Consider the following 13,238-nt stretch of genomic DNA (forward strand, 5'->3'; position numbering starts at 1 on the left):
TAGGTAGCTCTCACCGGTTCTTTGATTTTGCAGATCTTAGTCCCTGGATTATCCATTTCGGTGACGCAGCTCCAATTCATTTCATCAGTGCAAAATTCACTCTCGCATAATGTGGAGTGAGATTTTTTGTGGTGTGTAAATAGAATTATTACCCATGTATAGATTGTAACTAGAATATTCTGTTATGTCAACAGTGTGGGGACAACTGTAATGTGAATCCAAATATAAAGGAAACACGGTGTAATTTTGCCAAACATTGAGAGTAAATTATAATTTCTCAAATTTTCAGGAGAGATGCAATGTATTTATTTATTTGTGTGTGGACATTCAGTACCATGAAGTGTTTATGCATGGCAGGTTCAATAGAAGGAAGAAAAAAAAATTCAGATAGCACATGAAGAAAAAAGATGCATGAATTACTGTTGCAAATACAAAGTTGATTTTCATTGAAAAAATGATTCTGTCTGAGACTTGGAGGCACTGAAAATATTTAAAACTAGCAATTTATTTACTAGCCTAAAACATTTTTCCAGTGCCATCCATCCGTGGTATAGATTCATGAATATCCATTTTACGCCAATTCCCCACCAGCGGCATCATCTGGTCAGTCTTATCAAACAAGCCAAGGAGCCCACCAGTGTGTATGAAGAGGATCTTTCTCCCTTCCCACTTCGTTGGATTCTCAACCATGTCTTTCATCAGTCCATAAACAGCTTTTCCACTGAAAAGAACACGCAACAAAAACATGTCAAAGGTATCATCTCTATCAAAAATAAGAATGATAAATAAAGGTTAAAACTTACCTTGCTTTGTCCCTTTTTTTTTTTCTTTCTTTCTTTCTAAAACACATGAAATCGCAACAATAATGATGATGATGAAGATGATGATGATGATGAATGATGAAAATGGCAATGATATTATGATACAACTTATTACTACAAGGAAAGTCATGACAACTGCATACAATTAGCGAAGGATCAACCCCAAGTATTGACTGTGATGTCGGAATGAAAACAATCACTCAGGCCTCGTTTGGGAACTGGCTAATTTACTAACTTTTTGGTTATTTGGCTAAAATATGAACTAAAAAAAACTAGTATGTTTGGGATGATTTTTTAGCTTTTTACGAAAAAATGTGCAAAAAGTAAAGAGAAAAGAGAATCTTTGACTTTTTGGTATGAATTGTTGGCTTTTTGGCTAATTTAGTAACTTTTTTGACTAAAAAAGAGGGTTCCCAAACGAGGCCTCAATTTAAGGAAACCAGGCATTTTCCTGATAGAATTTGCCCAGTCTCAAAGTCTGATGATGGTAAACTAGCCATTTCGCTATATGTCCAGGACTTTCTATTTTCACATTGATATATATACAATTAGTTAAGGTTTGGGTTTGGTTGATCAACCCATAAGGCTCACAGCCCAGAAAGATTGAAGCCCACCACCACCAATGTGTCAAGACAAAAACCCTCTATAAAAGGCCAAGGTAGGCACTAAAGACCCTAAGCTCTTTCTCATCTGTACTCTCTCACTAAGCCTACATCTCTAACAAAGGCATTGGAGGGTCTTTGGCCAGCACCACACCGATGCCCCAAAGACTCGTCTTATCTTCTCTTGCAGGTCATCGAATTGGATCGGGACCATACAAATCTGATTATTATCACACGCTTTGTTTTATCTATACCGTATTTTGTTTTGTTTTATTCTATCTTTCTTCATGGTTGTGGCTCTTGTTTTAAACTTATGACACTAATATTTTCTAAACATTGTTCTTTTCTCAAATTACCTATACAGAGTAGTCATATTCAGCTAATATGCAGCAAGGGAACAATCTATTCCTTGTAAACAGTAAAATCATTAATCAACCTCTAAATCAGAGATCAACCACATAATTAATAGCCTGTTGTGAGATACTGCAACCTTTGCAGTCTTGTGGCTTGATTGGATTGATAGATTAGTTGACCCTGAGGAAACCCATAAAATCTGACTTTCAAAAGCAATGTCTATACACAAAAAAAAAAAATACTAATATCAGAATCCCAAAATTCATATCTAGTTACATGTTGGTCACTGAAGCAATCCTTAACCAGCCTTCACCAGGTTTTTTACTCTACCTCTTTCTTATTTTTCTTCTTTTTCCCCGAAAGATGACTACATCCAACACCTTGTGAAATAACTGTGCATTAATGCACGAACAGGATTAACACTGATACGAAATTCAAGTAAATTAGACTGTATGTTTATTTGATAAGTATATTCAACTGAATATATGATCTGATGATGAAAAGTGATGGCTTGAAGGTTAGGGAATACTCCCACTGAATGCTAAAATATTAAATAGTAAGTCATCTTTGAAGATAACAGTTGAATGATAATAAAACAGAGAGAATAAAATTAGTCGAACAACTTCATTTATCAAGACTTGGGCACAAGTTCTGCTACAACTCTGTATTATCAACAATATAGTATTTTAAAGTAATGTCACTTCAAAGTGGTTTTGTGTCTATGTTTATCTCTGTTAATATTACCTTAGGTAATAGGGAACCCAAATGATATGTGGACGGACCCAGGATTTTCATATAGGGGGGTGATCATATATATACAAACAATTTTTTTTAAAAGGAAGTATGAATTATAATATCAATTTCTACTACCGTGATCAAGTAACTAACTGATACCTCGTTCTATTCTTTACATACTATAGCTTGTAATCAACATTACTTATAAAAATAAAAATTATAAAAAAATTTATTATGTTTTCCATTTTTTTTAATTTTATATTTTGATCACATGTTTCATAGATATAGAGTGATGGTCACTTAAACTTTTTTTTAAAATCTAGAGAGGATGATCCTTATAATTTGTAAAATAAGAAAAACTTAGCAAGTATCTATAATTTGTAAATAATTGTAGCTAATACTACTATAATAAATAGTGTTTTTGAACAACCCCCCCCCCCCCAAAAAAAAAAAGGTCCATCAGGTGCACATAATTTTCAAAGCAGCAATACTCTATTTTGGGGGACTTGATATTGCTGCTAAATGAAGTGCCTCATTCCAGTTTCTTCTAAAATTAGGGTTAGATTTCATGTCAGTGTTAGCATGCCATACAAGGTACTCTCATTTTAGAAGACACATGTAACTAGAAACAGGTTAAGAGAATCACATGGATCTTGTGGCTTGGAATTTGAATACCAACACACACGCACACACACACAGAGGAACTTGTATTCTGTTTTTTTTTTTTTTTTTGTCAGAAATGACTATTGACACATCTCATATCAATACTGAAGCTGTGTTGTATCCAAATAATTATCCAACAAGCTATGTCACATGGACTTGGGGTACTGGCATCAGGTACAGGTACGTGTCTAAACATCAGGAAAATCCAATTCTCATTCCCAAATACACCAAGACATGACTAAATTTCATGTTTCTTGTACATTTATTTTATTTATTTAGGCTAAAATGGTGTTTACAAGCTAACATAGAGTTTTCTAGGCATAGAATGAGTCTTACTAATAGTTTCATCATAATGCTTTAATATATTAGTTGGGGGCACATCCAACTTCGAACACATCTCATATCCTTACCCATGTGTGAAGTGTCCGACATGGGTACTTCAAAAATTTACAGTAGTCCAAGAAACATAGCCAACAGGCCGCACATTTGGAAGTGCCACAGACCTCTAAAAAATCATTCAACTGTTTGGAAGTGTTTCTTTCACAGATTTCCTATGAGAAAAATAGCATCTCCAATGGAACTCGGAAGTGTTTATATAGATAGACCAACAAACTTATATAATTTAGTTGTACACATATGACTATAAGTAATAAGATACACAAGTGGAGAAACTATTGTGTGCAAAGTATAACATCAAACCTGTAAACAGGGTCAAGAACAACACCGGTGGCCTCAGCGATTTCCTCGACAAATTTAAGTTCCTCAGTAGTGTTCATGGCATAGCCGAGACCTTTGGCCTACAGAAAAACAAGAAAATAATCACAAGTGGCATATTCAGTCAATTTTTGCCTGTGCACAATCTTTAGGGCTCACCAAAAGAATCAGGAGGAAAAGAGAATTAGGGGCTCATTACAAGAAACAATGTCACACTAGTTTTTATACTATCTTGACATTGCTTGTTTATACTGTTAGTTCATTCAGTAAAGCTCAGTCCAAGCCTATGACTAAATGTTCCACTAAGCAAATAATTTTCTTCAAAACAGGTAGAATAAAACCAACAAGTGATAACATGTTATGTCACGAAAGAACAAAATGTTTTTATACCAAATTGATATCAGATAACTGAATAAAGTACTCACATTTTGAATGTCAATTATATCGCGTGAATTAACACCTCCTTGGAGTCCATCAAGTAGGTCTTGAACATACTCATAGAAGTAATCAGGGTCATCACATACACAAAATGCATGAACCTAAGAACAACGCAACTAATTAATGAAGTCAATTGTCACAATAAGCAGACGAAATGTGAAGCCAAGAGGAAAGAAAGTGTACTTTTGCCTTCAATTTACTCAGCCATGATCCAATCCCCAAACCAGCTATTGTACCTCCACTAAAATAATGCAACGGAAAACAACATGATAAATGAACATCAGCAGTTTACTGTAATGTTTTTGCTTATGATCATCGCAAAGAAAATGCTAGATAACTGTACAATCAAGCTATGAAGTATCTGTTGAGTCCAAGGCAACTCCAATCTTTTCAGTTCTAATCAGTCTGGTTGCACCATTTCACACAAGGAAGTAAAATAATAAATAAACTAAAATTTAATATATATATATATATATATATAAATATAAAAATAAAAATAAAAATACAAAAAAGAAAAGGAAGAAAAATAAAGCTAAAAACAACCCAGCTGGGTGTTATTGCTACAATCAACTAGCTACCAAGCTATTTAAAGACAGAATTCTAAAAAAGCCAACCAGTTTCAGCACTTGCATAGTTCAAGAAGAAGAAGCAAATCATAAGAATGTTATTAATCCAATGTTTCAGTCCTTACTAGTTATGAAAAATGAAAATCACTCATTACCATATTTTTTGATATCATGCTAAGGTCCCAAAAAATTACATTGTCATATTGCATTCATACTTTTCCATATATTTGTATTGCAATATATTTTGATATGAGAAAGTCAGATTTACATAATTTGGGGCATCATGGTTATTTTATAGTTCAAGGAAATTTCAATAATTTTGGCTTTGTTTGGCATCCAGTTTAGTTGGGTGATTATCAATACAGTGGGGGAGTGATTTCAGTTGTAAAGGAGGTAAAGCTCAGAGAGGTAATGGCCGAGTCAAATCAGCCAAGTTGGTTGCAGTCGAAGGAGATGTCAGATGAGTTTTGTATGATGTGAACCATCCGACGACTGGGTTTTCTTCATTGCTCCATTTTGGTTGACCACATTGACAAAGTAGTGGGTAGTTCCATCCAGTAGGCCAACTGAGTCCCTAATTCATCTACCATCTGTGAAGCCCCTGCAAGCGCCATAGTTCTGTTATGGTTATGTTGATCGATCCCATGTCTGCTAGAAGCCACCATAGTTTCCTTGGTTCTGTATTGAGACACCCCAGGAGATGTTTGTATGCACATACAGGTACTTACATAACAAAGCGTGGTGTGCGACTTTCTCTCCCTCATCAGTGGCCTATGATTAAGTGGTGGAACACTAACCCAAGAAGGATTCCCTTGTAATTTAATTTGAGATTGATTCCTAAAATGTATGCAATAAAAGTGAATGGAATTGAATCTCCCTACCTGTAGAACTCTTTACATTTTACCGTACACTTTATGCCTGTTAGTTTTACCACAAACAATACAACCCACAATCCGCTTTTATCCACAAATTTCGGCACCATATAATGTTACTTTTAGCAATCTGTCACCTTCCGTTTCAAGCCTATTCGTGCCCTTTCCCCATTCAACTTACTATCCTCCACTTTCTCAAACCTAACCCCAAAAGTTGTGCATAACCTCCATAGATTATTAGTAGAATTTTAAATGTTTGTAGAGATGTCAACCAATACAATACCTCAGTTGCGTATAGTATGTTTACAACCTAGATACATGCAGCTACTGCAAATTGATCTTACAGTGGAACCATTGGCATCATCCCACAAGAAAACCAAGTAAATTGGGAAAAAAGGTTGTACCTAATGATGGTTCTATAAATTCAGGTGCTGAAAAGGGCGGAATGTGTAAACCAACCGCCTGGCATTATTTGCACAACACAGCCATTCAGAGAGATACAAAAATGTATTTTAAGTAGACAGAATCAGAGCACTCTGTGCATTAGACTAGCAATACTTGGTCCTTTTGAACATGTGTCAGAATATTCATTTGCATCATAAACCAACCAACCAATCACTTAATTCATCTGTGATATCCTTCAGGTTCACTGTTTCGAAATTTAGTAACTATTGCTTAATCAAATCCACTCATTTCCTTTGAAATAAAATATCTATAAAAATACCTAATTATTAGATAGGCACAACTGAAGTCATAATCAAATGTAGAAAAAATGCTTCCAGCCATAAAAAAATAATACATGGAATAGAACAAAACCTGCCACATGCAACAACAATGTCATCAAACCCTGCTTCACTATTCCCACTCTGGAGCTGCTGCTCTATCTCTTTAATTGCTTTGATATAGCCCCTGAACAGAACCAAATCTTTTATAAATACAATGAGAGATCAATATAAGAAAAACAGGCTGCAAGAGATCAAAAGCAAAGTGCTAACATCAACACACTGAATGTAAGCTTTTACCATAGATCATAGAAGTTGCAAAGGAAAATATGGAACAGGTCATGAAAACTTGAGTTTGAGAGTAGTAAAGTTCAAATTAGTCAAGAAATATTTCACTTTCTACAAAAGAAAAATCCAATTACCAAAAATAAAGGACAATCTTTTTATCAACCCACTACAGCCTTTGACTGAAAATATCATGAACCGAGAGCAAAGCCAAACCAAAACAATCTTCATGTTAAATTCCAGGAATGTATGTGTTGTGTGTGTGTATGTGTATGCGTATGTGTATGTGTATGTGCATGTGCATACGTATTTGCTTTGGTTTGCATACATATCATTATTAATTTATGCATAGTACTATGATAGTTCCTTTATCTTTATGTGCATGATGAGATGAATGGCTTTGTGTGATTTACTGTGAATATGTTTGCTTGGTTTAACATGTCAAGTTGTGAGCTTGTCACCGATTAGAAGTTCGCATGAGTGAGAAAATGACTTAGGATGGTGTTGGACTTATGCAGTCAACCTTGAACCAAATTGGGGGTTAAGGATTGTATTAGATGGGAACTGGATGGTTGACTAGAATGAATATAGGATAGAACATGATAGGTTTTATTCTTGTATTGAATTCATGTAAGGTATACTGCACACTTACATATATCACCATAATAGCATGTAGGGTCGTAAAAGACTTTTCCTACTGGGCATGTTGAACTCACCCCTTCTTTTCAGGAAACGAGACGAGGGGACTGCATTGAGTAATGTTTGGGACTTGAAGAATCACTCTTATGTATTACCTTAGATATTTTGTTGTAATTTTGAGTGAACTTTAGTATTTGTTACATAGTTTAGACTTGTTTATTTTAGAGGGGTAGAGAGGCGTGCAATAGTGCTCATTTCAAGTGGGGTTTCCACCCTATGTCCTACCATAGGATATAGAGATGTTATGGGCGGTCCCAAACCTTTTGTTCCTGCTTTAGAATTCTTGTTATTTTATTTGTCAGACTTGGCTTAGCTTTTGAATAACTGTAATTTGCATAATTTTGTCGCTTTATGGAGACCAATTGGGGAATGTATGTGATCATCAGACTATTCCATAGCAATCATGACTGAGCGATAATTGGAAATGATAAGTTTTCTAAACAGGTTATGTCACTTTAAATATTTAACTAGAATATGAATCTTTTTAAATAAAAATCCTTTATCACTTGGCACATTAAGTTACTAAGCGGGTTTGCAGTTCTGGGTCTTTGGATCCAGGGCATTGCAACTGAAGCCCCTAATAAGGTACCATGTAAACCAACAAGCTCACTATGAGAAAGAGAAACAATAAATCATTACAATAATGTCCACATTCAGACCAATATTAGCAAGACTTGACAGAGAGAGCAGACACAAATCCTGCACCTACTCCATATTTCTGTCTCATAAATAAACACTTCTGATTAAAATTTAGGAGGGTGCATGGATTCAACAAGATTTATCAATTTAAACTTTCCATTCTGTATCTCCTTGATTTAGTGTAAAATCAAAAGGATATATGAGTACAAAACTTTCAAGCCTACTTATGAGACACGCACACCGGCCAGGCCAAAATTTGAAGGTTGTGTTTGGTTCATGAATTTGGAGAGGGATTTGAAAAGGGAAAGGGAAAGGGAAAAAGTGTGTGAAATATAGGTGAAATGTAGTTATATTTCATTCGCATTTCACCTACCTTTTTCCTTTCTCTTTCCATGAATCAAACACAGCCTAAAAGTTCCCATAAAACTCAACCTACATAAAGCATGACAATTCTTCATGGTCTATTTATAATACAAGTATTTCATTGTAAAATAAAAGTAAATGATGTAACCAGGACTTCATTTAATATTAAACCCAATGCCTTTCACTGCTGCTATTCTTTGGACGACAAATCAAAAAAAAAATATTTTTGAGACGTCATGTCATGAATTCTATAAATGCTTGAAAGAAAGAGCAATGGAACACATAGCTTCCCATGGCCATAGCAATTGACACATAATACAAGAGTTGGCAATTGTCGTGAATTAATTATCTGTTACTTATCCAAAAAATTGTGAATGAGTTATATGCCAAGTTTTCCTCAAGAAGACAACCTTCTTTCCATAAGGTTTTCCAAAAGGCCAGTTTGTGAAATTAAATTAAGTAAAAAAATGTCAAATCTAATCCATTGATGTAGCAGTAATGGACCATTCACAATGTCCAAAAAGTCATACACGTACTGCCCAATAGAAAACAAAAACCATAAGGCACAAAAAGTATAAAGGCATATCCCTTTCTCACCAGACTCCAAGAGAATTTGATCCACCGACAGGAATGACATATGGCTTTCTCCCTTCATTTACCAACTTTTCTTTTAGCAAACTAGTAAGCTCCTACAATTAGAGACACAAGGAAAACTTTGTCATATTTGCTACACAAAGCGTACCAGTTAGTAATCAACAAAATTTATGCTGCTAAGCAGCAATAGCATGAGAAGTGTCGTATAATTTTAATACATGTAATTATCAATCAATCAATCAAAGACTACTCATCCAACATGAATTCCAGTAAATTGTGTATGAGAGATGAAAGAATAACATTTATATGGCATACACCTTACAAAATACACACAGACAAACAATTAATTCAATGTGGTTCCTCATTATGTGTAGCCTTCGTGCTTCTTAGCTCATTGAGCTTGTAGCTCACTCTATTATGTTTAATTGTTTTAAGAGGCACTAGTACAAAGGAAATTTGTATATTTTCTATGAAGACTCTGTGTATAATGGAGGAAGTCTTGTGATGTTAAGTGTATGAATGAGACTAGTTATGTCGCTTTTGGATGTTATATAACGATGTAGAAACATGATGGCCTTCTAGTATCCTCAACCAAGTGTAATGTAATATATTTATGTTGAACATATACATTTGGGAATGGGAATGTGGACGTAGACACTTGCTCTGATGAGATGAATACACAATTATTTATGAATAAGCTTCCATTAATAATACAATTGTTTGAAGATGAAACACGTGCACATTCTATTCTGTTCAGCTCATGCCTTTGGTAGCAAGGTGCTACTGGCCAGTCATGGTCCCAATCTCCAATTGTGGGGTTGGGGTCGTGACAATCGTAGTGCATCTAGAGAAAGACTGAAATAAAATGGGTTTACCAAGCTCCCAATTTTTGCATATTCTTCTTTTGAAACAAGATCAATATGGGCTCCAACCAAACGCTCAACCAAGAGATTGCCTGTTAATCCAGGATCTTTGTCCACAAGAACCTGCAGAATATGAAGACATAGCAGAACTTGTTTCAGAAAATTGTTTCCAAAACAAGAAACATTTTTCCTAAAATGCAAAATAAGTAACCTTTGAGGTGCGCAATATAAGGTAACAGTCTAGATTCAAGTACTTGGCAGCTACAGCAGTAGCCCGGCAGTGATTGCTTTGGATGCCTCCTATAGTTATAATACAGTCCGCCCCCTGTGCCACAGCATCTGCCATCAAGAATTCCAGTTTCCTGACCTTGTTACCACTCAACTGCATTCCTGAAAGGTCATCACGCTGTACAAATGCAAATTTTTGTATAAGTGCAAACCAAGAGAGTGGAGAAAAATATGCGACAACTCAAAATTTCACATGAATACAACTGATCAAAAACACACCATATGAATTGAAACCGACCAGTGATTACCCAAACTAGAATCTTTTATGCCAAAATGAAACAGAACATATTCCTTGAAGTGACCCAGACATGACATACAATCTCATGAATGGCAATGAAGGGTTCAAGCCACTATTGCAAACTCAAATAATAAAAACCACAAGAAGTGCCAACCAACCATTCAGGCCAAATGAAGAACCAAAGACACTAGCATTGGATATAAGGAATCTTGAAAAAATTATAACCCATTTGATGCATTAACAAGATGGTAGTTCATATCCTATGAACATGGATACAAATATGGGATAGATATGGTGATACGACAAATCTAAAAAAATTGAATACGAGTATGGCTATGATAAGTTGAATTTTTTTTTAATGGCTTTTAGCATTATATTATACATGAACTTAAAGAATAGTGAGAAACCATTCTTTAGGAATTAGACATTACATTAGTTTAACATCCAATAGTCATTTTTTTATTTTTTATTTTTCAGTGGATACTTTAAGTTGATAAAATCTAAAAAAGAAAAGACTACTTTAATTTCACTATTTTCTTTTCGGTAAGAAATAAGAAAATATTAAAGAACTGCCCTTGTATTTATTTTAACAATTTACTACCAATATGCAAAAAATTATTACAATTTGAATTTCATAATAGTTTGAATACATAACCTAGAATGTCTTAATAGTGTCCCATAGTTGTCAAAATTAACATCAAGTGTTGCATACTTATCATGTACGATACGACTCCCTTTTAAAAGTATCCATGCTTCATAGCTATGAATATTTGTTTAAATAACATATTTTCATTCAGGTTTGTTCAAAGGAATGTTTTCCTCATGGTCTATATACTACTAAAAAAAAATTTAGCTTGCCCAAATAACATATTTTCACTCTAGTTATTGCGCATAAAGTAGGTATCACAACATATTGATATTCAGAAAAAGAAAAAGAAAAAGAAAAAAAAAAAACATTGAATCCAAAAGGGTGTTTATTTGCTTATTAAGTTGACAAAACTAACAAACTAGCATCATACAACTACTACTCATGAGTAAAAATACTTAAATCAAAAAGGGGGCAAATGAATAAGAATAGAAAAGTAAGTAAGTTAGTTGGTTAGTTAGTTACCTTCAACCAAACTTGAGTGTTGTTGGGCAAATTAGGAAGGTTCCATTTGTGAATTGGAGTAGGAAACTGGGAAGAAAGAAGAAAATAAAACAAATAAACAAAATAAAAAGAAGATGATCTTTTCAAGAAATAAATGAAAATTGAAATGAGCAGATCAGAGGGGATATGAATACGTGTCCGAGGGAGAAGATGTGAGAGGGAATGGGGTTGAGATGGGAGGCCCAGGAGGGAGGGTTGTAGGGTTTGTTGGAGAGAAAACCATCGAATTCAAAGGAGTTATTATGGGGTTGTTTGGTCTGAGGAGGAGCTTCCATAGCTGTAACTGACAAGTCGCTCCGACTAGTGCAAAGGAAAATCTTTTGTTGATGATGATGATGTTGGGTTTGATTCAACTTGGAATTCGATTTCAACGCTCTGGCGATCGGATTTGGAGAGAAGAGTCTGGTGCTACATAAACAAATGCAACCCAACATCTGCTGGGCTCACTGCTGCCAGTGAGCGTCAACCCAGCGATTGCGTTTTACACAAATGGCAATAATTTCTCCGACAACAAAGATAAATGACAAAATATCCACATCACATCATATGTCAATTCTACTATTTTATCATATCACTAAAACTTTTTTTATAATCTTTATTCTAATTTCTCTCGTCCTTCCGTTACCGTACACACCCGGCAGGCCCGTTTATTTTCAGCCGTAACATAAGAGAGGTTTGTTACCCAGTTAAGTTAAAATCATCAGTCTTGTCTCCGGTTTATAAAGTCAACAGCAACGGTAGAGGGCCACAAAATCAGTGATTCAAATGGTTTAAAATTGTCAAAACGATGTCGTTTTGAGCGCAAAATGACGCAAAACGACGTCATTTTGACAGTTTTGAGCCATTTGAGCCACTGATTTTGTCGCACTCAAACATTTTTCTAAAGTGAATTAGGATTGGCACGAGAAATGGGTTGATTTTTTAATTTTTTAAATTTTTTTAGTTTGAGTTAGAAAAGTTAGTTTGGAAAAGATTTTTTGATTTTTTTGATTTTTTTTTTGTAAGAGAATTATGGATTGAATATGATATTTTGTTTATTGTGATTAAAATAACATATTTTGTCTTTTATGACTATTTTAGCCGCAAATCATCTTTCCAAGTAATATTGTTCGGTTTATGAGATTTATGGTGAATTTTTTTTGATGATTCAAATTATTTAATATGTAAAATTTATTGGATGTTTTATTTTTATAAAAATTATTTTGATCAAATATTAATAGTTACTTGATCGAATCAGATATTTGTTAATAATTTATTTTAAAAACTATATTTACCATTGACAAAAAAATATATTTTGAATTATAATCTGTCATCCAGCTTCTAATTTTACTCTTAAACTGCTCACATTGTGCCGCGCACATCCCTAATTGTTAGTGAGAATTTTTTTTTTCACTATGTTAGTATGAGAGTTGTTAAAGAATTGTTAGTGATCGAATTTTTATGATAGTTGTTAGCATGAGAATTCTTAAATTATTTTTATATAAAATAATAAAATAAATAAAAATCATGGTTTTTACTTAACTAAAAAAAAAACAGACACAAAAACAACAAACAAACAAACAAACAAATATTAATGTTTAATGTGTGCGGCCACAGATGTAAAAATATATATATATATATATATATATATTG

At 34.1% G+C, this 13,238-nt stretch overlaps 1 protein-coding gene across 1 annotated transcript; it reads right to left on the bottom strand.

The window, feature by feature from the left end:
• Positions 1-282: 282 nt before the first annotated feature.
• On the bottom strand, positions 283-12,299 carry D-CDES (D-cysteine desulfhydrase). Its single transcript, XM_082915205.1, has 10 exons — positions 11,741-12,299; positions 11,568-11,633; positions 10,142-10,336; positions 9,943-10,053; positions 9,071-9,162; positions 6,582-6,674; positions 4,511-4,568; positions 4,315-4,428; positions 3,875-3,972; positions 283-721 (listed from the first exon to the last, which is right to left on the bottom strand). Exons 1-10 carry the CDS (start codon positions 12,038-12,040, stop codon positions 517-519), a joined length of 1,332 nt encoding a protein of 443 aa, XP_082771331.1. The 5' UTR covers positions 12,041-12,299; the 3' UTR covers positions 283-516.
• Positions 12,300-13,238: the final 939 nt, after the last annotated feature.

This window comes from Camellia sinensis, chromosome 2, assembly GCF_055761805.1.
Source record: "Camellia sinensis isolate YWXY chromosome 2, ASM5576180v1, whole genome shotgun sequence".
Taxonomy (NCBI): Eukaryota; Viridiplantae; Streptophyta; class Magnoliopsida; order Ericales; family Theaceae; genus Camellia; species Camellia sinensis.